Genomic DNA, 25,786 nt, shown 5'->3' on the forward strand with positions numbered 1-25,786 from the left:
CCCACAGTGGAGCGCTCTTCATTGAAAGAAAAAAATGGAGAAGACAATGCAGCGTATAGCCTATTTCCTGCGGCTCTTTGAAGATAAAAAAAGACTAGACCTTCCAGTTGTCACTGCACCGTCTTCCTCGTGCCATGCCACTTTATCATGCCGTGAAAGTTAATGTCTCGGGTATTTCTTTTTGTGCATGACTATCCCCAAATACCAGAGGAAGAAACTGAATGAAGAATGTTGTTCTTTATTCTAACACAATAGACAGCTGGGTGTAATTAAAAACACACACTAAACAGGTAAGAGGGACAAACATGAAAGCTCAATTCCATCTGTTAAATGTTTTTATTTCACTGTAGATCATGCTCTCATTTAAAGAGACGAATCATTTATTGAAATGTTTTTAACCACTTATTGCTTAAACAATGCTTTAGAAGTGGGGAGAATATATCTTTACACAAGTTTCACTAAATCAGAGGTATAAGTATATATCACAAATACTGAAAGGCATACTACCAAATTGCAGGACGATTGAGTGTTCTATTCTTTACTTTATTATTATTATTATTATTTGTTATTAACACAGATGCAAAAATATGAAGCTGTATTTTATAAGTCTGTAAATGAGTTGCATAAAAACTGACTAGTCAAATAAAAGCAGTGCCGGATTTAAAAGGCTCAGATGTGTCACTCTAAAATGAAGAGTTTTTGCATAAAGTGGTAATAATGATGTGAAATACATGTGCCCCATTTGTATTTAAGTAGATTCATTTATTAGTTGTGTTGACGGTACATTCCAGCACTGCACAATGCATTGTCACTCAAGTTTGTAGGCAGACTGATCCAGCTGATTCCTGACCTATGATGACCTAGTATAAAGTAGTCATGCCTTTTTTTTAGACCCCAAAGATTAAGAACCCAGAGAAAGTAGTGTCATCATCTTCATCGGCAAAGAGCCCATTGGACAGCTCTCCACCAGCCACCTGCAGCCACACCTTGTCCCCCACGTCCAGGTGCAGCACAGCGCCCCCTGCTGCCTGGTCCTCACTGCTTTGGTAGTTATCTGTGGTGTGGATGATCCTTGCACCATTCTTCACCAGAGCCACCTTCACGTTTCTGGAGTAGACAGTGATGTAGTAGGTGAAGAAGTAGGCTCCTGCTGCAGAACATGTGAATCTTCCCGTTTGTGGATCGTAGTGACTCTGCTGATTGTAAATAATCTTGTCAAACCGGATGGGTGTGTTAGCCGCTGGGAGTTTAGAATGAGCTGTGAGTCCCACAGAAAAGGCGCTTTTAGAGATAACTAAAGCATCTCCCTTCTCCCCCTTATCACCTCTCTCCCCTCGAGACCCTCTTTCACCACGATAACCAATGTTGCCTTTGTGGCCGGGAACCCCGATTTCCCCTTTAGGCCCTGACCTGCCGGGAGGTCCTAATGGTCCCTGAATGCCTCTGTCACCTCGAAGGCCAATCTCCCCTTTGGGACCCTCTGGTCCAGGAGGCCCCAAATCCCCTTTATGTCCTTGGGGTCCAGGCAGCCCAAGTTCTCCCTTATTTCCTTTCAAGCCTATGGGCCCTTGGACTCCTTGGGGCCCCATTTTCCCAGGGAAACCCTGTTCTCCATTATCTCCCCTTTTTCCTTTGAGCCCTACTAGGCCAACTTCACCTGTAAATGACAAGCACATCAAATCCTTTAAGACAAAGTGTGCATAAATGTTCTACAAAACCAGATAGGCTAAAAAGCTGCATGTAAAGCTTAAATAGATGGTTCAAGTAGAGGTATTAGACACGTTACAAATCTTCCAATTATTCAGAGGACATTTACCAGGCTCTCCTTTGTCTCCTCTATGGCCGTCATTGCCTGGTCGTCCAACAGGTCCTATTTCACCTTTGTGTCATAAATGATTGTTGATATCAATCACAACGTTGAACCCTTAGATACAGAAAAATGGACATGGTGTGAAGTTCTAAAGAAGTTTATTCTTCTAGACTTACCTTGATCCCCTTTTTCACCTCTGAGTCCATCTCGGCCATCTCTGCCAGGTGTTCCGTTGTGTCCGGGGTCCCCAGGTATTCCAGGGTATCCACAAACACAGCCTTTATTTTGGATTTCTTCTTGTGCAACACATCTGGCGATAAATAGAAGGAGTAAAAGAGTAACCTGAAACCTCATCTGCAACATTGTGCCTGAGGCACCTGTCTAACAAAACTGATGTAAAAAATGACAAGACTTTCAGACAAGAAGTCTAAAATAGTGCATAACTTTGCCTCTTTACCACAAAGCAAACACTCAGAAATGGAATGTCAAAATCGTTTTCTATCAGGAAAACTTAAGAGGTTCAGTGACAACTAAGACACTAACCAAAGAAAACATAATCTGGACAAGAACTTTGGACAAGAGTGACCTCAGTCCACAGAGCCATTCCATTGGTCTGGCTGGGTTTTCAGCTTACTTATTGAGTCGGTCAGTTACACATCACCTGTGCCCTTTCACATGCCTCTATAGTCTGCTTCAGGCTAATAATAAGCTGTATGTGCAGGCCAGACATAATTAAGTACACACAGATTCTCATATGCTGCCTTCTTATTCAGTTAGGCAAAAATGAAACTGAACCTTAACAAATCTTGGCATGTTGATAAACAACTAGATTGAAGAAGATTGAAATCTTTAAATGTTCATTAAAAAGGGGGTTGTTTTCAGGAATGGATGACCTGAATTAATGAGCCATTGTTTTTATTTACAATTTAAAAGGATGAAACTGTAATGTAATAAGGTTTGGTTTAGCGATTGCATGCTAATAGCTTGCTAAAATGTTAATTCAAGCATCTTTAAATGCCAACAGTCAGAAAGAATTGGCCCTACATAAACTTGATCACTGACATAAAATGTGACCTTTCGTTCCTCAACCAAGGTCTCTGCTTATCTTAATGATAGTGTGCCTCAGTTTGTCTTTATGCTGGATGGATTTCAGTGCATATTTAGAGTGGACATTAGGTCCGTGAATTCACACAGGCTCACAAAAGGTGCAAAAATGAAATGGAAGATTACAGCTATTCTTAAATATCGCAACCAAACATTTTTTTAAAATATTTTCTGACAGTATTGGTGACTTGTTTTTTGCTTTAACCGTACCACAAAGGTGCAATCTGAGATTCAAAAGCAATTCTGGACCAGCTAGGGGTTTTATAGCTTACTCAAGGTCACTCTGCAAGGCAAAGCTTTAACACAGCTTGAGTAAGGTTTCATAGGTAAAGGAGCCATCATAATCATTATGCTGCTGCCCCTTTATTAGATTGTGTACAGTTGGGAGAGACAGCAGGGATGGGCACAAGGGAGGAGCTGGAACATAAAACCAAGATAAGAAAAAAAGTCTACACACAGCATATACTTAAATACTTCCTGGCTATCAAGTTACCCAGCTTGTGTTACACAGACAGACACAAATATGTGTTCACATACTTTATTGTTCAGTTCATCTTCTCACAAGCCTCCAGATATAAATATATTCAAAAATATAAACATGGCAATACATAAAAGTGCACATTCAAGCAATGTCTTTATCCAGAAACGTCACTTTCAGACATGTTCAGTTATTTACTAGGACACAAAATAGACAAAGATGTAATCTAACAAACAAATAACAACGACATGGCTCAGAATGAATGAAACTCATTTAGAATTTGTAGACAACGAATCAGGACCCAGTCTCTGTAGTCCCATAACCAGGCACAACGTGAGGTTGATTTGGTTACAGAGGATACTGCAACAAGTCTACAGACAAGATAGCAGAGGCATCATCTGTCACTGAGTTCCATTAGATTTAAGGCTAAATAATGACACAGTAACCTACCATCCTAGCACAATGACCAGTGAGAAATGGAAACAAATGTATACATATATACAAATAAATAGCAATAACATGCTGCAACATTTTTCCAGATTTAATATGTGTACAGTATAACACTGATGGCTTGTTTTGTATAGAGATTTTATCTTAAATTCTCTAGATTAAGACTAAAATGTTGTAGAACATCTTTGAAATCACATTAAGTAATCATCTGACCATGGGGAAAATAGCCAAGAAGTAATACAGCACATGGCATAAGGAAAGAGAGGGACAGGAAGAGAGCTGGCAGAAGGAGATCTACAGTATATGACATCATTTTTTAAGACAGATCCCTCTTTTTAGGAAAGCAGCAGTTCCAGGAAAATCGAGGTTAACATAGCAGGCGCTAGAAAGGATATGAAGGTTACAGTTTTGGAGGTATTAGTCGAAAATAAAGTGTTGAAGCAAGGGAACAGGTTAGCTACTGTAGTTAGTGGTCTACATGATCTGACGATGCATACCGTAGCCCGTCATACCAGACTGGGAAGCCCCGCGGTTGCTGCCCATCTGCAGGCCGATCAGACTCTGGCCCTGGCGGAGCTGCTCTTCACTGAACTCTCGCCGATACCCCTGGGCTTTCCTAAACATGATTTAGAGCAGTTATGAACAGATGTGGAGGAACATTGGCACAGCAGGTATGCAGTTGTTACAGTGACTTTCTTTTTTACCTGTGAAACCAGTCTCGGTCTCCTCTGTAATGGCCATCATCCTTAGTGACAGCCACGCTACCCAACGCCATTAGGGTTCTTTGCACTGCTGCCATGTCCTTTCCTTTAGCCAGAATAATGAAGAATGTTGTCATGGCAATGCTGTTAAAACTTCTCTAGTGTAAAAACTACTATGAAAGAAAAGATGCTGATCCAGCCGTACATGCATGGTAGGTAATCAAGGGTAAATCACCTTCCCAGAGGTCCACAGTTTGAAATATGTCAGTGGTTGTGACTCCGTAAGCTTCAGCTGCTTGCAGAAACTGAGAGATTTTCTCCATTTGTTTGAAGGCCATCTGCGTCTCTAGAATCTTCTTGACCGGCTCCTTCCCCCTTGGGTAAAGACTATTGATGAGCCTACAGAGGATCTGGGACAGAGGAAATCAGAAATATGAAGCATTCCCTAAGAGCACAGAAAGAAATGGATTAGATTTAGTTGATGAAGCCGATACAAAAATATAAGTAATTTCTGTCAGTGAAAATGCTTTATTTTCTGTTGCTGCATTGCACTATTCTCTGTTTAGCTACTTGCTTTAGTTCCTAAAAATTGACGACTCTCTCTGGTCTCTGATGGATTTCCCTGAAAGATTCCTCCAACATTAGAGTCAGCTGCAGTGTCAAAGAAAGAAGACACTACCTGACAATACAGGGTTCATTTCATAATTGGTTGGTAATTAGGTCTTATAGTGCTTAGGGGTCCCACTGCAGAAATGTAGTTTTTTTTCCCCCATCAACGCTACCAAAATGATTGAGTGCAAAAGTCTACATTTGCGAAGTGAGGACCAAAACATTTGTCAAAGGATACTTTCAATAAACAAAACAAAAAAAAGAGAAAAATTAAATAAAATAATCTTTTAGACACTTTATCCTGGCTTTTTAAATCTGCTCCAGCTGCTTTGTTTTAGCTTTAATAATTAAACGATGACTTCTATTTTTAAGACCATGTACTTCAGCTACTCACTGTCCCATCCATCAGCCATTTCTGGAAGTTCTGTCTTCCCGTCTGTGGCCTCTCCAGGTTTCCTCCACACTGTGCAACTATCCAGTCCACCAGCCGCTGCTCCAGGTCATTGTCGTACTTCTGCTCGATCTTTTCCTGCACCTCTCGGCTCAGTCCGTAGCTGGGCCCTCTGTTTGCCATAGCTGCTTTCACAACTCTCTAGTAGTGTGGTAAAGGCTTGAAGAAAACACATGAAGCTGAATTTACCTTACTTTGTAACAACCTGCAAACATTCTGTTAAAAACATGTTACTATGAAATGACTCTTGTAGCAAAGCAGGGTGTTTTTAGAAGTCATTTTGTATTATAAATGGCTAAAGGATGGCTACTCTTCTTACTTTGATATTTCCTCCTTCCTTTTTTCTCATTTGTTTACTTTTCTGTAGAATTGAAATCCTTCAAGAAGCTATCTCTGTGTTTGAAGAAAAACCACTCCGCCAGGTTTCAGTCTCTCTGAAGCACCTGTCCCCCACAGCTCAGCACCCCACCCAGGCACAGCCCATCCAAGCTGTAGCAGTGAAGGGTGTGGTCATGGCTGCTGTCCCACACAGGGGAGAGACCAGCCCTCTTATTGCTATGGCAACAATCAAGCCCGTTTCCGGCACGCTGTGAGAGGATGGTGCAATTATGACCTCCAGTAGGCAATCATCATGGCGATGGCGCAAACTAAATTATCAAATGTATTTGCAGAAAGTTTTTTTCCTTTAAAAACAACCCATTCATTCCTCCAGCTCTATATTTAGCCTGATTGAGTTAAATTTGATTACGTCAGTCCCTTGTGGCGCATGTAAAAGGTAAATGTGAACTCTTCACTGATCTGTTGTTGGGAGCAATTCTCTCAGTTAAATTCAGTTACTTAAAAAAAAAAAAAAGAATCCTCCATTAATGTAAGGACGCCACATTGCTACATATCCTGCAGCTTGTTTAAACATTTAACTAACCCGGAGGCAACTGCGCAAAGCCAAAGCACTAAGCTGCGACACTGCACCGCTTGCACAAACACTTCATACACACTATGGCATGTGTTTAAAGAAGTATCATTCAACACAAGCTACGTACACTTACCAAAAAGGAGAGAGTCGGATTTGTCCGTGCAGTCAACGTGTTTCAGTTCCGCTGAGCTGGGCAGGGCTGAGGATGCTGAAGTGCTGAAGCATCCATGAAGCGCAGCACGGGCGCGTGGGGGGTGGAGGGGGGGGGGGGGGGGGGGGGGGCAGGCTGGGTCCAGTCTGTCCGGGAGGGGCGAGTCATTGCTTTTTATATGCCAGCTCTTCCAGGAGGAGTCCCCTAGAGACTCTCCAACACGAAATGCGACGCGACACCGCTTTCGGACAGTGGTCAGTGTAGTGCGTGCTCAGCTTTGCATCATGAAATGAGCATCAGCAAAGCGCATGACAATACCAAATTGAGTCAATCCTGTTTCAGACACCCAAAAAGTCAATATTGGTCATTAAGCAACTGCAAACAATATTAAAAAAAATAAAAATAAAAATTTGCCTCATGAAAAATGGCAAATATAGTAGCACGTTTGCCGTTTTATCTCGTTAGAATAGTTGTTTTAACCAGTTTCTACACAAGGCATACACTTTGATTTCTTTATCGTGTGTTAAGTAGCTTCAGTGATAGGAGTCATTTTTAAGAAAGACAACAAAATGAATACTTACTGGATGATTACTAATGTACCATCCCCTGGTTCACAAAGATCCTTAGTGGGAAAAAAACCTGCTTTCATGTAAAACTTTAGCAAATATATATATTCTAAAACATCACCCTATGCAATGTATTTTACGCTATCTCTCCTGCTGGCATTCAACGGTCATCCTAAATGCTCCCATAAATTGATTTTGATTTTAGTTTTGACACAAACAAAAATCACTGGCTACATAGCTCAAGCATGAGTTAAAGGTCAGCGCTGCAGTTAAGTGGATCTGGGAGGGTTAAGTGGTTGGCTTCGCCCCATTGAGCACAGTGCAGCTCGTGGCCAATTACATGTTAATAATCAACAGTCAGATGGCTCCATTCTGCAGGCCTCACCGTGGCTAAAGGCCACATGAATGAGTCATGTAACAGAATGTTCTGCTAACAAAAATGATCCTTTCATGGATGCAGCCAACACACTTTCGATAGAAGACAGTAGAGAGTATACTGACTTTAACTCACTATATAGAACTACTCTTTGTGTTGCCATGCTTTTATGTGTGGCTAATAGTGTTTCTGTCAGTATTTTGCTGTAATTCAATCTGGATTTGCATGAAAGAAAAATCCTGATTTATAAAAAACAAAATCTGTTTAGTAAACAGATTAGCTAAGAAATGCATAAACCACTTAAGAGTACTTAACTTTCTGTAATACAGCTCTCAATTACCTCTACTACTTTTAGATTATTAAGATGATTGTGTTGTGGTTGTTGTGGTAACAGACTGAGACCTGCACTGTAATGTGCAGAGGTTTTATTGGCCAAAACAGTTGAAAAGTGATTAAAAAAGGCACAGGAAAACTATCCATCTAAGTAAAGAGGGAGGGGAGAACAGTTAAACGATGAGAACAGCGGTACACAGCAGCAACAGAAGACCTAGTAAAGACCAACGTAACACTCCGTATATTAACGTGGAACACATACAAAATGCAACCTGAAGATATAAGGGGCTAACAGCTAACAGGAGAGCTCCCCTCAATGTAGTTTGCACTGTAACGGCTCGTTGAAATGACAGATGAAGTACAAGGAGATAAAAGGTCGTATTTGGCGGAGACGCATGCCATTGTTTGGTAAATTCTTGAGGGTCGACTTCCAAGTAAACAAAGTCTTTCTCTCTTTTATCTCAGCAACCTCTCAAGCTCACTCCCCCGCCCCTGTATTCAGACCAAAGTGGTCAGCTTGTCTATGAGATCGTCAATAGTGTAGACCATGAGCTTGATGTCATCTTTGTCAGACATGCGGTGCTGGCCGTGTCGCCGCAGGATGACGTCCACGTCAGGGCTGAGGACGCGTTCTGCAACCTGCATGGAGATGTGCCACGGGACGTCCTCGTCCTTCAGCCCATGAATGAGCCGTACTGGACAGGTGATGGGGATGGGACTCTGGAGCACACAGTGGTTTTCTGCCTCCTTCAGAAAGTCCATGTTAAACTTGTAAAAACCCTCCTCTGAATGTTTGGTGGGCACGGTCCACTCCCCCTTCTCCTCGTACTCTTTGCGTGTCTGTGTATTCAACATGGACAAATCACAGTCAATCAAAACACTACCAAAGTTTTAAATGAAAGTAATAAAATAGGATTTTTGTGATCATGTTTTTTATTCGTACCTCCAGAGAAAGAGCGTTGAAGGATGTGACAATGTGATCAGCAGCAGTGGAGATGCCTACAAGTGCTGCAGTCTTCTCTGGTCTTGCAATGGCTGCGAGCAGCATGAGCCAACCGCCTATACTGGAACCCACCAATATCTAAGAAAAAACACCACAAAAAAACTGTTAAGCTCCTAGTTCATTCTTATTCATACTTATTCACAAGACCATCCAGACTCGTGCAGAACAATCATGGCAGACGAAGACTAATGATACCACAAGTATGGTAGCACAGTGCCATCTTCTGGACAAATGGTGGAACATACAATAAACACGACACATGGAAATTCAATTAATTATATTCATTTCAATTCCCTATTTTGGAGTCACTGTTTGTAAAGATCTAAATGAGCCTCATTCTTGGTCAGTTCTTCAATAGAAATGTGTTTTTGTTAGCTAAGATCAGAATCTAAGAACATGAGGGAGCACTGTTTGAGTGCTGATATGGCAGGCCATATTTATTTGTTATTGTGTTTTTCTTCATTTTGCACTTCTAGATTAAAAGATAACATGTATTAATACATGATTTAAATATGGTCAACTTGTATTTCAATCATGCAGTGTGAAGTCATATATTGTGTATCTTCTGATGCAACTAAATATCATGTAATCAATCAGCCTGTTTGGGTTTAAAGAGCCCATATTCTGCCCTTTTTGGGGTTTGTATATTTAATCTATGTACCTACTTTTGTACATTCACAAAAGCTAAAGTGCGAAAAAAGTGTCTGTTTTCATGTACTGCTCCCTCTACGCTCTGAGTCCGTCAGCTACGCTCTGTTGAGCCCACACTGTTAGACCCCACGTGGGCCAAGTCTGCTCTGATTGGTCTGCCGATCCGCTCTGTCGTTATTGGTCAGTTGCTCAGCACGCTTCTCAGAAATTTCAACATGAGCTGCAGGGCTTGCCACAACGAGCCAATGGGCTTAGATCAGTGATCTCACACTGACAATGATGCCGCACTGACAAATTTTTATCGAGGGGGGCTAGAACCGAGCGTTACATGCGGCTAATGCTACAGCTAACAGGAGGAGGTAGGAGAAGCCGCGTCTCTGCAGACTTTGAATTTTTGCACATAGATGTGCCTAAACATGCACAGGACACTTGGAAAACACACTAAAGGGCATATAAAACCAGAAAAAGCATAATATGGGACCTTTAACTATTTAGTTTTGGTAGAGAAATGTGAAAGTTGGAGAAATGTACAGATTATGTGGTATATGTTCATAACTATATACACAAACTGTGGTCCCTGGAACACTGTTAAATATAAAATGCTAGGTGGGAAGTTATGGTGGTGGGCGCACAACAGTGAAAGCGTAACTCTCCTCGTAGCTTTTTAGCTCCATTGTTCCGGGGAAACATTTTTTCCTGTGATCGATATCGACGATCTCATAAACATTTAGTTCAGAAAATGTAGCATAGTTTTACTTCTCCAACTTTCAACTTTCACTACCAAAACTACATAGTGCACCTTTAATTTTGATCAGCACATCTATTTTAGAACTACTTCAGTATTTCTAACTTGGCGTGCGGGTCACCTTCACTTGAAGATTTTAATTTGGGCATTTCTGACTCTGGACTTCTCTTTTCAATCAGTGTGTGTGCTGTATGCACATGGCCCTCTATTCTCATCATAAAGGCCATGTTTCTATGTTTTCTATGAAGCACAAATTTAAGAACGATCTTAAGAAAATATAGGTGAATGAGGCCCAGTACATCTCTTATAACTCTAAATACATTAAAAGTCCCTTTCCTTTAAAATAACTGTTCTGTGTAAGTTACTTCTCATGGCCCTCACTGACCAGCTGTCTATGTTCACAGTTTGAATCCTTGAAGATCTGCTGAAGTGAGAACGTTTCTTTGTTCACATCCGTCCAACACAGAAACCTACAAAGAGAATTTTGCGAAATCTGATGTAGTTTTGAGCCATGCACTTTACATGTAATGTAATTTACACAGCTGTCACTTGGAAACATGAAACCTCCAGTGAACAGACAATGACAATGGAGGATTGTATCTAATTAAACCTTGGTACAATGTCAGTGTTTCATGGAGACTGGATTGTTCAATGAGGGATATTGAAAAACTTTTTTGTCAAGGTAATTTAACTTTTTGTATCCCAGAAACATATTTTGATTCCATGCAGCATGCAGGGTATTTACAAACATTTATTTAAAGTTCACTAATGGAACCTCAGCCTGAGCTTAACATCAGAACTGTATACATTTGTCAGGGTTTAAATTAGGAATTACATTTTTAAAGCCCAAGAAAACTCCAAGGCACTCTTTTTGAACTTTTCAAATGCCAACGCCATTACATGAGAGACGTGTCTTGTGTTGATAAAAGTGCCCAATCAAAAGAGCAGATCAAACAATCTCTTTATGGGCTCAGGAAGCTGTCCAAAATGTTAACTATTTGAAGTCTTGATTCAGTTAACAATGTGCAAAAGTCCAGCTGATCGCAATCTATACAGCTCAGATAGATTTGGATTCATTCCTTTTGCAAAGTATGTGTACTATCTAAAAACTGGACATTTTATAGGACGTGTGTAAATGAAAGGAGTCTAAAAAAGCTGAATGAGGGAAGTGTTGTTTCTATGAGAACTCTATTAATGTTACAGCTTAGATATTGGAAAGTGAGTCTGATTCATCCATCCTTAGTTTATATCTAGCTGCCCGGTTATTCAGCTCCAACCTTCAGTGTCACGATATTGCAGAGAGATTTCACTGAGTGATGACTTGTTTGACAGTTTAACTGGAACTCTAGATTGCCAGTTAGCTTCATATTACATTTAGCCACCAAAAGTTGGAGGTGATCAGCTGCACATTATGTTGGGAAAAGTCATCTATACAATTAATAAAATCAAAATCATTACTATTGGAAAATCAGAAAAATAAAATATACATACTTGACAAAGGTGTGTTTCTGACATGTTTCACACTCTATCAGGTTGCCATCTTAGCAGCTTCTATGAAAAGCTCTGATGTTTGAAAGATCTTTAATCATCTTACAAAAAGTTGAATATTAATATGCTACACACTCTTAAAACTGGTTTTATCTTTCCACAAGGGAAGGTAAAAATTATATTGCTATTTATTTCCTATGATGACCATCTTTCTAATTGTATTGAATTTTATTTGTACTTTTTTCTTTTCCTTCTTGTTATCTATAGCTTGATTACATTTGCGGCCTTCCACGTACTGCCTATGTGGCTCTGATAGTCTTTAAATACAGCACCTAAACCCTTTTACTGTGGTAGGACGGACCACTTGGCTGTAGCTTATCCTGAACGTCATACTATTGTATTTCAACGCCTGCATATTGAACGAAAACAAAAAAGTTACCGTAATTTTTCACTGAAAATAGAGTTTAGCCCTCTTGTTTACATATATCCAACGTTTCAATATGCTTCCTTACATACACGTCTCACACTAACACGAGGAAAGCGTTGGAGTCACTATTTCTAAAGCACATAGATCCACACCTGTTGTAAGTCTAAAACTGTTCTGAATGAAACTGTTCACCTTCCATCCCTGTTGAGCAAAGTTTTCAGAACTTCATTGATTACTAACCGACAGTCATCTCCAAAGGGGTATGACCCAAAAGAAATATTTACCTGTGGCCCCTCTACTAACTCATCCAACACGAAGAGGACGTCTTTTTTCCAGGTACCAATCGTCCCTTCTGCTAGCACCCCCTCCGAGGCCCCATGTCCTGTGTAGTCAAACCTGAAAACAATAAATGGAACAGGCAATGGGCATCAGACGTTAAAACAATTGCAAGCCATAAGAATCCACATTTAATTGTTTTCAGACATAATAAGTACAATTAATAATTAATATACTAAATGTTGGATCAGCCTTTTGAGTATTCAGTAAAACGGATGCATGCATTTTCAATGCCACCACCACAAGAGGAGGCTTTGCAATTGATAGATTTGAAATGGTTGGAGAAACTAAGAATAGTTAGATTTAATACTGACTAATATAATCCACCCTTTTACCATTCACTGTCTTAAAGCCGTCACTAGTCACTGGATCTTTATAGTGCGTTTCTTATTTTGGCCTCTGATTTTTTTTAAATGACTCTAAAGAGTTCCAAAATCTGTTGAATATAACCAACTTTTATTATAAAGATCTCTTTAAGTCAAGAAAATCACATCTTATCCCTCAGTTATATCCAGAAAAACATACGGCATAGTACATGTTGAGAGCACAACTCATGTCAGTGAGCAAACACCCTTAATAAGGCCTTGGCAGTAGCTGTCTTACAGAAATATAACTAATCCTTCAATTTCATTTTATTCAACACTTAATGTAGGATGAAACTGTGGATGTATGCAGGTAGTATACATCTTTCTGAGTTCCTGTATTTTAATTTAGGTTCTTTCAATCCTTTGACACAACTATGATATTCTGTTTAATACGATTAAATGATCAATGCAACCTTTGTAATGTTCAGCAGGCGCTTCAGATGTGTCTGATGTGTGTAAAAATACAATTAAAGACTGAAAACATCCAGGACTGATATTTGATGTATGAGGGTTGACATTTAGATATGATACATTCTGGTTTATGAGATTATTTTCAGGGCATGGTCACAGCATGCATCCTTTATCAGAGGTTAATTTGAATGTCTTACCTAAGATATGAGTGTCCTAGTGACCTACAGAACTCCTCCAGTGACTCAGCTTTCTGCCCATTCATGCTGGAGCCATATCCGGGGAGGAAGACCACTCCTGGACTCTTCCCCTTCGTTCTTCTGTAGGCCAACTTGGGGAGGTCTGGCCGTGAAGCATACTGGACTGTGGACTTGTGTCTCCTACCTCCTGGTTTACACAGTGCAAAGTATTACAGCTTTGGCAAAACATGTTATGCAAATGACTCAATGTACAGCATATTATCTAAATTACATATTTTAACTGAATACAAACACACCCCTTTATATTGGTAAAGGTAAGTTACAAGCTTGGGGCTTTTTTTTTTTTTTTTGGTTTAGATCGACCACACATAAAAAATAAGTTAGGCAATGTGACACTCCTATTTCAGGAATTCATGTCGAAATGTTCTCACACACAAGAATGAGCTCAGACGGCGCAAAGCACACAACACAGGCGCAAACACCGCGACGTTTACTGCCCTAAATTTTGTAAGACGACGCAGTGAGTGAGCCACACCCCCTCCGCGGCGTTTAAATCTCCTCACGTGAAACTCAAGCGTTGTGTAATTCATTGCAGCCAAGCGGAGACTTAAACAAACCTTCAAGACGCTTTAAAGACAAAGCAGCGAGCCCTCCATTGCTTGAAATATGTGAAAGTCCTCTGCGGCAGGACCTCAGCGCCACGGCTGCCATACTGCTCCTCGACCCACTGAGGAACTATCGCGAGAGTAGCAGCGGTGACTCGTTTACTCTCAGAGCAGGAGCAGGAGTAGTCCATGACAAAGGAACCACAGCACAGCTCTGTGGAGGAGTGGTGCAGGAGCTATTTAGTAAGAGTAAAAGTAGCAACTAGATGACTTATTTCAAAATTGTAAAGCATTACTCTTGCATTAAGAAAATAATACATATACTTAACTTTAAGTAGCCTATCATGTGATAACATGACACAACACAGCACAACAAAAAGCAAGCTTAAAAATTCATCATTTTTTAAGAACACATTTTTATTCAATGCATATTCTACAAATTACATAGTCATATTAGTTTTGCAGTGAATTATAAAAGAGCAGATAACTTCAAAACGTATAAGACTACACTTGACTTACCATTACCCTGGACTTGCTTTCACTTAGCTATCTGGGATGAATTTCTAATAATAATAATAATAATACATATTATTATTGACATTCCTATTTTTTTTTTTGTTTTTTAGTCATAATCTCATCAAGGGTAAAATTAACCAGGAGTTACCCAAACTTTTCAGCTCATGACCCCCAAAATAAGGGGCCCGGGAGATTGCGGACCATTATGTCCTTGGAAGTGGTTAAGGCTTATAAAGTAATGCACCACCAGGCACATACATTAACGGGCCAATACAAGTGACACAAAACAACAACACAAACACACAACAAAATAGATATAATAAAACTATTTATAGTCATTTATTGTAAGAAAGGCTAGTGGCAGAATACAAGTTATTTCCATGTATTGACCTTAGAACAAAAAAACCTTAATAAATAAATAAATAGACACATAGGTGTGTTTATCTTCATGTAAAGAGCAGCAGACACCTACATTGTCATTTGCAAAGTAACATTTTATTATACACATCGATCTCATTTTCAGGTTTATTTTTTTTTTAGCTTTTTATGAGGGGAGAGAGAGTGGTGACTGACATGCGGGAAAGGAGCCACAGGGCGGATTCGAACCTGAGCCTGGAGGACTATAGCCTTCGTACATAGGCAACCAGCGTCCCATCAAGTTAATTTTCATTTCAGTTAAAGATATGGTTTTATTTGAAAGTGAAACACTTCATAGTATATATGTTTTTTTTTTTTTTTTTACAACAATAGCTAAAATATAAAATTTTAAATGATTTTAAGTGTTTATTAGTTTTTTTTAAGGCATCTCAGGACCCCCCCCCCCTTTTTTTCTCGACCCTCACTTTGGGAACCACTATAGGTTATATTTTATTGGCCCATATATTTTTAGACAGTTTATTATAATGCGTAAAAAACACAATCATTCTTTTTTTTTTATATATTTTTGGTTGAGCTGGGCCAAATATTAAGATGCGAGCAGAAAACTGGATTTAATTTTTGAGTCTATTTTAATTCCTTCATTCACGTTTACATTTTTCCCCCATCTATGTCTATTTGCATGCTTTTTATATATTTTTTTTTTTACCACATTAAACATCCATTAGCCTACTTTGTTCGGCGGGGGGGGTGACAATTTTTTTTTTTTTTTTTTTTTTTAATATCAGACACGAGATTAACATTTCAGTAAAACAGACTGTCCCTGTTTGGACAACATAAAAAAAAAAAAGCATGTGGCGAACTTGTGTGTTTGTGACTGTCATGTGAAGTGTCAGTGTGTAACATGACTCAGAGCGTCACAGGCGGAAGGTCACGGAGCAGCAGAACGGAACGGAAGCGGGAGTAAAAAAGCCTGTCCGCCATTGTGGAATATGGTGAAGGGATATTCCAGTAAGACACTAGTCACTTTCAGATTGACTGTCTAAGACCCCAGAAATCTGTGGCAGGATCCGACACATTCACCGAAGCCTTCTCCACACACACACGCACACACGCCGCAGTTTTTTAACAACCAGAAGAACAGGATCGTCATCAGGTTTTGGTCCAAAAGGGAGGAAAACACCGCCTTGTAACCCACTACAGGGTGATTGGACAACCCGAGAGACGAGCCAGGAAAGCACCGGAGAGAGAGCGAGAGAGAGAGAGAGAGAGAGAGAGAGAGAGAGAGAGAGAGAGACAGAGACAGAGAGAGGAAGGGGGAAGCCGTGGACAGTCTCACTAAAACAGCGATCAGTTTCGGTTCCTAGAGGATGTCTGCAACCACAGTCGATCAGGTTCGTGTATGTTCATCTCGAAGGTGATGTGAAACTTTAGCGACAACAGTTTGATCTTGGTTTGTCATGCCGGATCAAACAGGCTGAAAACTCTCTTGATATATGATAGCTATTAGCTTTTTTTTTTTTTTTTTTTTATGTAGGCCGACTTTAGCTGTAGCCGGCTGCCTACCAATGCGGCAGCGTTTACTGGATGTTTGACATCCGCTCAGTAACGTCAAGAAGCAACATGTAAATGTGAACATCCGGACTGAGGGTTTTTTTTTTAAGCTTTACTACCATCGTCTGTTTTATTTATCCGGCTAGGATACAGCCTGCTCTGTGTGTGTGTGTGTGTGTGTGTGTGTGTGTGTGTGTGTCTTGTTTCCTGTCGTGATCTGACAAGTCTCACCTATTTTTCCTGTGCTGCTCATTATTTCAGAGACCTAAAGGACAAGGAAATAAAGGTAAGTGGTGTTTAAATGGTGCTCCAGCCCTCGTTTTATTAAAAGGCTAATCAGTGTGGCTGTGCCAGCTGTTTTGATTTCAAATTAGCTCAAATGCTATCAGGAGTACTTGGTGGTTTAGCTTTAAAGCAGCAGCAGCAGCAGCTGAAACTGCAGTTCTTTTTTGGGCCATAGTTGATGTGTTGCACAAGCATGGAAATCTTATTTTGTCATATTTCAGTTTCATTCGTCAAAATGTGTTAACTTGAGCCTTACATGCCACACTGCTCCAGCTCAGTGCACAAGATGATTTAATGTCCCCTCTCTCCTCAGTGCAAAACGGATCAATGCATCAAAAGGATGGAGTAAACGATGATGATTTTGAGCCTTACTTAAGCGGCCAGACAAATCAGGTAACATCGAAGTTTGACAAAGGAATCACCTAGAACCAGTGTTGATCTTACAACGTCATGGGTATTTCAAATTAGTGTATTTTATTTACGTTAAAAATCCAATACTATCATTCCTATTTGGTTGTTTGTTCCCAAGTAGGATACATGTTCTTTTAATTCAACACACAGTCTGTCTTTATTATTCTAAATATCGTCATCATGTTAGATTTGTTCAATTAAACATCTTGGCATTACATTAACCGTCTGTCTCCCTTTGCCACACAGAGTAACAGCTATCCACAAATGTCTGACCCCTACATGCCAAGCTACTATGCTCCTTCAATCAGTTTCCCCTACTCTCTTGGAGAAGCTGCTTGGTCCACAGCAGGAGACCCCCCAATGCCCTACCTAACTACCTATGGACAGATGAGTAATGGCGAACCGCATTTCATCCCAGACGGTGTGTTCAGCCAGCCAGGGGGCCTGGGGAACACCCCTCCCTTCCTGGGCCAGCACGGTTTCAACTTCTTCCCTGGTAACGCAGACTTTTCCACCTGGGGTACCAGCGTCTCTCAGGGTCAGTCCACACAGAGCTCTGTCTACAGTAACAGCTATGGGTACGCCCCCAGCTCTCTGGGTCGGGCTATTACAGATGGACAGGCAGGGTTTGGAAGTGACACCCAGCTTAGTAAAGTTCCCGTGCTGAACAGCATTGAACAAGGTATGACAGGGTTAAAACTGGGTACGGACATGGTGGCAGCTGTCACTAAAACCGTGGGTTCCCCCCTAGGAGGTACGGCAGGTATGAGCAGCATGGCGGCCAATAGCCTTCCTCCGTCTGTCAGCTCGTCTGCACCTAAACCCGCCTCCTGGGCAGCCATCGCCAAGAAGCCGGCCAAGCCACAGCCCAAGGTCAAACCCAAAGCCAACATGGGAATGGGGGGAGGTGCTGCAATTCCCCCACCACCCATAAAGCACAATATGAATATTGGTACTTGGGACGATAAGGGCTCCCTGAACAAGCCCCCATTAGCTCAGACTATGATGCCCCCGCAGCCTCTGTTGCAGCAGCCCCTCCTCGCTCAGCACCAGACCTTACTGCAGAACCCACTGCCCCATCAGCCTCAGCACCAACATCAACACCAACACCAGCATCAACACCAACATCAACACCAACATCAACACCAACACCAGCCCTTCCAGCTTCAGTCTCTTCAGTCCCCCCAACACCCCCAACACCCACAACACCCCCAACACCCCCATCCTCTAGCCCCCGGGCCCCCACACCTGCACCTCACCTCTCAGCCTGGCCCCCCGCAGCCCCTTCATCAGCAACAACCCCAGCAGCCCGGTCCACCCCCCAACCGCTGGGTGGCTCCCAGGAACCGAGGTGAGGGCTTTGGTCTTGGTGGGGGGGTCCCATTGAGTGCCTCCCCTTGCTCTGGAGAAGTGCATCCCGTGCTGGAGAAACTCCGCACCCTCAACAACTACAACCCCAAAGACTTTGACTGGAACTTGAAAAACGGACGCGTTTTCATTATCAAGAGCTATTCAGAAGACGACATCCACCGCTCCATCAAGTACTCTATCTGGTGCAGCACAGAGCACGGCAACAAGCGTCTGGACGGTGCCTACCGCTCGCTGGGCAACAAGGGGCCCCTGTATCTGTTGTTCAGCGTCAACGGCAGTGGGCACTTCTGCGGCGTGGCTGAGATGCACTCACCGGTGGACTACAATGCCTATGCAGGCGTCTGGTCTCAGGACAAGTGGAAGGGCAAGTTTGAGGTGAAGTGGGTCTTCATCAAAGACGTGCCCAACAACCAGCTTCGTCATATTCGGCTGGAGAACAATGACAACAAGCCAGTGACCAACTCCAGGGACACTCAGGAAGTGCCTCTGGAGAAGGCCAAACAAGTGCTTAAAATAATCGCCACTTACAAGCATACCACCTCAATCTTTGATGACTTTGCACATTATGAGAAACGTCAGGAAGAGGAGGAGGCTCTGAGGAAGGTGAGATAAACACACATATACAGAACTGTTTCCTGTTTTAACCTGTTTTTTTTTTTGTATATGCCAGAGAGAGTTCACTGTAGTTACCTTTTGAATCCAAAGGGAGGCTAACTTTCACCGAGTCACTGCTACGGCCTGTTGCCAGACTATAATCAGCTGATCTGGTTCCACCTGCTCTCAAATAGAGGTTGTAACTTCCTTTGGCTGAATGAACACGCCGGCGTAAATGGAAGTTCCCAGAAGCTCGTCAGTAGACTGACATTACTCAGAAGCAGGTTCAGGAAGCTGTGATTCCTCATCAGCCATCTTGTACTGCTGAGATTGTGATGCTGATTAGACGCATAGAGGTTTCCTGAAATAGCCCACATTCCTGGCATTCTTTTCCTTCAGACAAAGGCAGATGCAGGCTCTGATCTCTCTTTGAACGCCGAGCCTCTCTGCTCTCCACAGGCTCCTCATGCTTTATTAGTCTTTAACAACATAAGCCCTCGGCCTGCAAACTGGCTGCAGCATAGCTCAGAGTCGGCACAGATTGTCTCAGATGTTTCCCAGCAAAAACGCAGGATAAAAATGCATGAATACATTCATCTGTGTACATCGTTTTGAAAATTCACAAAGAGTGTTAGCCTAAGCCTGCAAAGCTAAAATATTGTGCAGGAGTCATACCAATGGTGTGCCACAAATGTTTGTTATAAAAACTCTGTGGGATTTTACTGTTGAGGAAGAACAGCAGCAAAGGAGTGAATACTGTGTTATCATTGCTATCGTTCTGCAGTTTTCATTCTCATATTCACCAGTATGCTAATCTGGTAGTTTAGAAAAACCCCATGACTCGCTCTCTTCTTTGCTCCTACTCCCCTACTGCTGCTGCTCCATTGATGCTGTATTGACTCCTCGGTGCAGACCTTGTTAATATGCGCTGGGTTACTTTCTCATAAATATTTCAAGTCAATGTTTTCAGGCTTCTGAAAACAACCTGTCAGTAGAAAGCCTGTTTCATCTCGCGTTGTGCAGGCGTTGCGCTGTGCTGCTTTTGTAGCCCTGACCTCCTACATGACAGGATCGGCCCAGCCGAGGCCTCGCCCTCCTCTGCTTGACAAGGTTAATTGTTCTCTATTGTTTGGCCTGTCCTTCCCCAACTTTGAGAAGTGTCAAACCAGCACAGCTACCTGCACCAAAGCACCTCCCCACAGTGTTTTTTTTAAGGATAACTTTGGATCTAAATGTTGCTGCAAGATTTTTATTCCAATAAACAATTAAGCTGTTAATACTTAAAGATGAGCTTTCTCCCCCTTCCTCTGGTTATACATGAACAAAGAAGCTCATGGTGTGAAAGCTTGAATACCAGTCTGCTGGTAATGGCTACAGTTGTTATCACACCAGAGGAGTTGCAGCTTAGTTGTTTGAATTTTGCGGCGAAGGGATTTACGCATGTCAGTTAAACGAACATTTTTAGTTTACACATGTCATTGTGAAATAGCAGATTAGATTTCTGATGAAATGATTGCAAACAAAATGGCTGCCAAATTGCCTGAGGTTAGCTCCATATGAATGCCTCGATCTTACAGACCTTTTCTCCAACCACGGCCATGTAAACTGGTAAACAAAGAGACTCTTCTCCCTGTAAAAATGCTACAATCTGTTCATTAGCCGGGCTCCTTTTTTTTTTTTCTCTCTGTTCATTTATTCATTTGTTTTCATGATCAACAGTTACACATTGTTCCTCTGTCTTTTTAATTCCTTACACACCCTTAAATGTTTGATATTTAAGGGTGTGTTTTGATTACGCCTGGTTTTCTGGAGTATGTGTGCAGTCGTGTGTTTATCCACACAAGACCGGCATTACAACAAGCCTTCATGTAGCCGCTGCTGTGTAAACATGATGGAACATTTGGGTGAGCAGGTACCTGAAGCCTACTGAACTCAATCTCTCTACATTGTTCTTACTCCAGACATGTTCTTGAGACAGCCTCATGTATCCTGACTTCACTGATGGATCACTCTGATCTTAAGTTTTCTTCATTTTATCCCTTGAATTATTATTATTATTTTGCTTGTATTGGATTCTTATGTTTAGGACAACACGCAGCACATTTTTGGGGGGTTTCTGTTACTGAGCTCAAAATGTTAGCCACTGAAACCAGGTTTGGAAATAGAGGTGCGAGATTGAGCATAACACACAACTTTAGAGATCGGTGGTGATTCTAGAGTCTGTTGGGGCCCTCTGCAAAAATGTACAGGGATCTCTCCAACCAGCGTTTATCCCCATTATGTTCTAAGTAATAGTTACCATCGTCTGCATTTTGAAGGGGCATATCATCCTTGTCTTTAGCGAGTGCCAGAAACCTTTGTAATGATCCAGTGTCTTGCGTTCTTTTTGTCCCTCATTACTTGTTCAACTCCCAGATGGATAATTCATCTTTCTTTGTCTTTGGGGACTTTGAGAACGCTGAGTTTTCACAGGTGCAACGCTTAGCAGAGCAACCAAAGTGATGGGGCCCTCTTAGGTTTCCTTCCTACTGTCATTGCAAAAATGGGACATTTTAAGCCACTGCTTTGGTTTAAAGATTGTCAGCCCTCAGGGGGGGCCCCCCCCTTACTGGCCTGGGGGAGGGGGCCCATGCAGTTGCCTGCTTTGCCACTTGACAAGCAGCGCCTCTGTTAGAGGTTTAGGTGCTCTTAAATCTTATTAATTATATATATTTTTTAAATATTCTAAGACAGCCTCTTGGTTTCTTGCACAGATTAATACAGTTCTTGAAAGCAGACAAACAAAGCAGAGGAAAAAGCTGCACAGAAGCTACTTTACATGAGGCTGTAATTGAAACATTTATCACAAACTGAGTGATGCTGCAAACTCATTACACTTCTTTGAGCTGTTACTGATTTAAAAACTTTCATTGAAACATCTTTTTTTTTTGCACATCTATTAAGAATACATGCATGCACTCGAAAAGACATTCAGAGAGGTTTTTCAGAGTGTTCTGAAGATATGTGAATAAACACATTTATATGCTCTATATTTATCTGATGCGTCTCTGCTCAGAATAAAACAGCATCACTTGCTTGAACTAATGTTCATCTCTTACTAGATGAAACTTTTAGAACTTAAAGCTCAAGTGTCACAATCTTTTTAGGGAAGTAACATTTTCAAACTTTGCCCAGACACGGCATTCATATGAATCCAACTTGTACATGAATAAGAGGCCATGGGATCAGCTCTGTTGTTGCTGTTGTTGTTGTACTTCTAGCTTCTGTTTATGCCCGTGTTGCTCATGTTCTGGTGCTTAACCACTGACTATCTCTTTCTGTTCTTTGTTTTGTCTCTTGCCAGGAGCGCAATAGAAATAAACAGTAACCTTCAAGCAAGCTCTCTGCTGGAACTGCAACACTAATGACGTAGGACCTTAAATACAAATGTTTGCCTAACCACGAGGAGGAACGGCTCTCACAATCTTTTTCGCTGAAGACAACAATGTATCTGAGCACTTGAACATGAAGATAGGTGGACTCATCTGTACTTGTTGACTGGTGCATCAAACCCCGTGTTCCTGTCTCACAAGATAAACAACGTAACCCACTTTCTCTAAAGCACTTTCAGTCCTCCTAAACAGCCTCTACCATTACCCCTTAACTGTCTAACTGTGTTCTTCTTCTTCTTTGATTTTTCGTTTGTGAACGACTAACTGACTAACCCGAGTAGTCAGCAGATTTCACAAGGCTTATTTGTAATTTTTTAAATGCCTCAAATGTTTAGGATATTGGCAAGCTTCATGAAGAGAATTAAAGATGATATATATGAATTAATCAGCTACTTGAATCTGTATTCAGCCGTCTGATCCTCGTCAGACAGAGGTTCACATGATTGACAGATGGGACGAACTAATTGGGAAAACAGCCACAATCATGCCAATCATAAGATGAATCCTTCCCCCTACCTGTTCACTTCCTTTCTGCATATGTTACCATGTACCAAAAGATTATAATTATGCAGCAGGCTGGCAATCACTGGCCAGTGCACATCTTTTTTTCTTTTTTTTTTTTTTCTATTGTGATTCTGTCATTCTGAAGTGCATTTGTCTGAGGAGAAACCTGCTGCTCCTTTGTCGATGTCCTCTGCTGTACCTCAGGCTCAATCAGACTGTCTGTCCTCAACAACTCTGTGCACTTTTGGGAGAACCCCCCCCCCCCACCCCCCACCCACCCATCACCCCTTCTTTCTACTTGGCTTGACCGGGATTCCCCCAAAAACTGCAAGACATCGACTGACAGGATGTGACGGGTTTCTCCTCTAGGTGACTCACTAGCTAAATAAAATTACCCATGTTTAGCGCAAACCTTGCTTTTGTGTTTTTTACTCATTTGAATCAGAGATGTGAACATGTGCCTCTAGAGAAACAGGCATGTGTACAGTAGCAGCAATCCATTTCCCCCGTCTGCTCTGCATCCCTGCATTAAACTGACAATGTGTGTAAAGTGTGTCAGTGTGCGGGGGTTGACCATAGACTCAAAATATCAAAGGTGTACAATAAATAGACTTGAAGATGACACCATATCAACATGTTTGCTATGTGGGAGGCAGCACTGCCAGCTTAAAGTGGGTTACTTTACATCACAGTACAAATGCAGGAAACAGCCAGTACAGTAACGCACACTCTTACCTGTATGGAGTCAAACAAAGACATTAGGGTTAGAAGTTACTCAGAGCATTTAAGTCTTCTACTAAATCACAATTTTAAGATTCTCGTGATTTTCTTGAGCTATTTCCATTTTATGCAATGTTGTGCTTGTACTCCACAGCATTTCACACATATTGTATCCTTATACTCCGCAAAATGTATTTGACAGCTTCAGTTACTCTCTCTATAAGAAACTTATATTACAGATTAAACTGTGTCTTTTAGCCTTTTCAGCCTGTGAGTGTGAAAAACTGTGTGCGGTTGGGGTTTGGGAGAAGACTTTTTCCCTTTCAACATCTAACATGTTTTTATTCAAATAATACATTAAATGAGAATAGAAAATACTTTGTCTACTTTTTGCATGCAAGAGGAAGAAATTTGTGTTTGACCTGCATGTGCAAGTGTATGCTATTTAAACACAAGGTAACAAATTGACACAATGTGGAACATAAAAAAAACAAAAAAACATTTAATAGGCTTAGAACACTACATAAACATGAATGAAGAAGTGGTTCAACTTCATTTGAATAATTTTCAAGTCATCTATCATTTTGCATAAAACAAAGATTTGTATAGTGTATAAAAGGAAAACAGATTTTTTTTTTCTGCCTTCCTTTTCCAACAATGACATGATGACCCCTCAAATTGAGCCTCTGAGGGGTCGCAACCCCTAGGTTTGGAACCGCTGGACTGAACTAGATGAAGTCTTTATAAAGTTGTTATAACAAGCCCATCTCATTTACTTCCAACACTAAAAGGCCTCTTCTATATGGATGATTTAAGTGAAATGATTGTGTTATTATATTGCTATGATATATAAGGTAGAGTGAGTGACACCTTGATGCCACAGTATACACCTCTCCTCTGAACAGGATACTCTAAGCGCCCTGTATAGTGTAAGGCTGGTTATAAATAGTCTCATAAACATGCAGGTAAAATTGATGTTAATCCCCTGGCTGCTCATACAAACCTGACATACCGGTAAGTAGTATTGAAATCTCAGGGAGAAACTAAAACTATAACCTTCCCCGAGTGTTTAAAGCCATGAATCTGGGACAGTCCCTGAAACAAGTGTGTGTGTTGTCCAGTTTAAATGCACATCTGTCTAATCTTCCAGATTGTTGAAAATATTTTATGTAGACACAAACTCAACTGAATTAAAAATGTTTTGTTGCAGCATTTTAAATAGGTGAACATAAACTCTATTTTTACAGCCATGTTTCCAGCTGTGATCAGTGCAACAAAACAAACAACCCACATATAATAAAGACTTTTGGAGGTCCTTGTCTTGGATTACATGAAGTCTGCAAAATGAGCTTTATCTTGAGTAACTGTTTGTTGTTGTTGTTGTTGTTGTTATTGGGGATAAATATTCCACAGGTTATTGTTAAATGTCATAACAGGGACAAAGGTGGCTCCATGCTATACATTTCAGATGAATATTTTTGTAAAAAATATAATTATTCTTATTATACAGAAGCTTTATTCTATTTGTAATGATTTACTCATGCATGGAGGTAAACAGGCCCTGTACAAGTGGGGCTTAGAAAGTAAGGAGTTACAGTACAAGGCTCAAATCATTTTTTTAGAGTTACAAAAATGTATTCCACTATCTGTCCACCAGAGGGCGCCCTCACATCACGTTCAGTCATCCGTCCACGGCTCTCCTGATGCACCACAAAGCCTCTCCTGAGAGCAATAAAGCTTTCTTCTCAAGCCCTCCAACTCCAGCAGACACAATTATGCCAGGATGAGAAGCACTTGTTGTGCCTCCGCAGCTTTTCTGCAGCGATTAATGCCCTCACCCAAACTGTGCGGTCAG

General features: G+C 41.2%; 3 protein-coding genes across 8 annotated transcripts; 1 reads left to right on the top strand and 2 right to left on the bottom strand.

The window, feature by feature from the left end:
- Positions 1 to 321: 321 nt before the first annotated feature.
- On the bottom strand, positions 322 to 6,800 carry tagln3b (transgelin 3b). Of its 6 annotated transcripts, none has more exons than XM_065948942.1 (8): positions 6,650 to 6,800; positions 5,547 to 5,762; positions 4,779 to 4,953; positions 4,547 to 4,649; positions 4,340 to 4,458; positions 1,987 to 2,120; positions 1,817 to 1,879; positions 1,572 to 1,657 (listed from the first exon to the last, which is right to left on the bottom strand). In XM_065948942.1, the coding sequence occupies exons 2-7, from the start codon at positions 5,724 to 5,726 to the stop codon at positions 1,871 to 1,873; spliced, it is 720 nt and encodes a 239-aa protein (XP_065805014.1). In that variant the 5' UTR covers positions 5,727 to 5,762; positions 6,650 to 6,800; the 3' UTR covers positions 1,572 to 1,657; positions 1,817 to 1,870. The 6 variants fall into 6 exon arrangements, with proteins under 6 accessions (XP_065805013.1, XP_065805014.1, XP_065805015.1 ...); XM_065948943.1 differs by lacking the exon at positions 6,650 to 6,800 and adding an exon at positions 5,923 to 6,570; XM_065948945.1 differs by lacking the exons at positions 1,572 to 1,657; positions 1,817 to 1,879; positions 1,987 to 2,120 and adding an exon at positions 3,439 to 3,763.
- A 1,219-nt stretch (positions 6,801 to 8,019) lies between these two features.
- abhd10b (abhydrolase domain containing 10, depalmitoylase b) lies at positions 8,020 to 14,335 on the bottom strand. The gene is made up of 5 exons (XM_020645525.3): positions 14,183 to 14,335; positions 13,566 to 13,752; positions 12,541 to 12,652; positions 8,886 to 9,023; positions 8,020 to 8,782 (listed from the first exon to the last, which is right to left on the bottom strand). Exons 1-5 carry the CDS (start codon positions 14,274 to 14,276, stop codon positions 8,441 to 8,443), a joined length of 873 nt encoding a protein of 290 aa, XP_020501181.1. The 5' UTR covers positions 14,277 to 14,335; the 3' UTR covers positions 8,020 to 8,440.
- Positions 14,336 to 15,974: 1,639 nt separating this feature from the next.
- On the top strand, positions 15,975 to 24,308 carry ythdf3 (YTH N6-methyladenosine RNA binding protein F3). The gene is made up of 5 exons (XM_020645423.3): positions 15,975 to 16,455; positions 16,877 to 16,901; positions 17,214 to 17,293; positions 17,558 to 19,285; positions 22,620 to 24,308. The coding sequence occupies exons 1-5, from the start codon at positions 16,432 to 16,434 to the stop codon at positions 22,641 to 22,643; spliced, it is 1,881 nt and encodes a 626-aa protein (XP_020501079.2). The 5' UTR covers positions 15,975 to 16,431; the 3' UTR covers positions 22,644 to 24,308.
- The last annotated feature ends 1,478 nt before the right edge of the window (positions 24,309 to 25,786 follow it).

The sequence above is a fragment of the Labrus bergylta genome, chromosome 20 (assembly GCF_963930695.1).
Source record: "Labrus bergylta chromosome 20, fLabBer1.1, whole genome shotgun sequence".
NCBI lineage: Eukaryota > Metazoa > Chordata > Actinopteri > Labriformes > Labridae > Labrus > Labrus bergylta.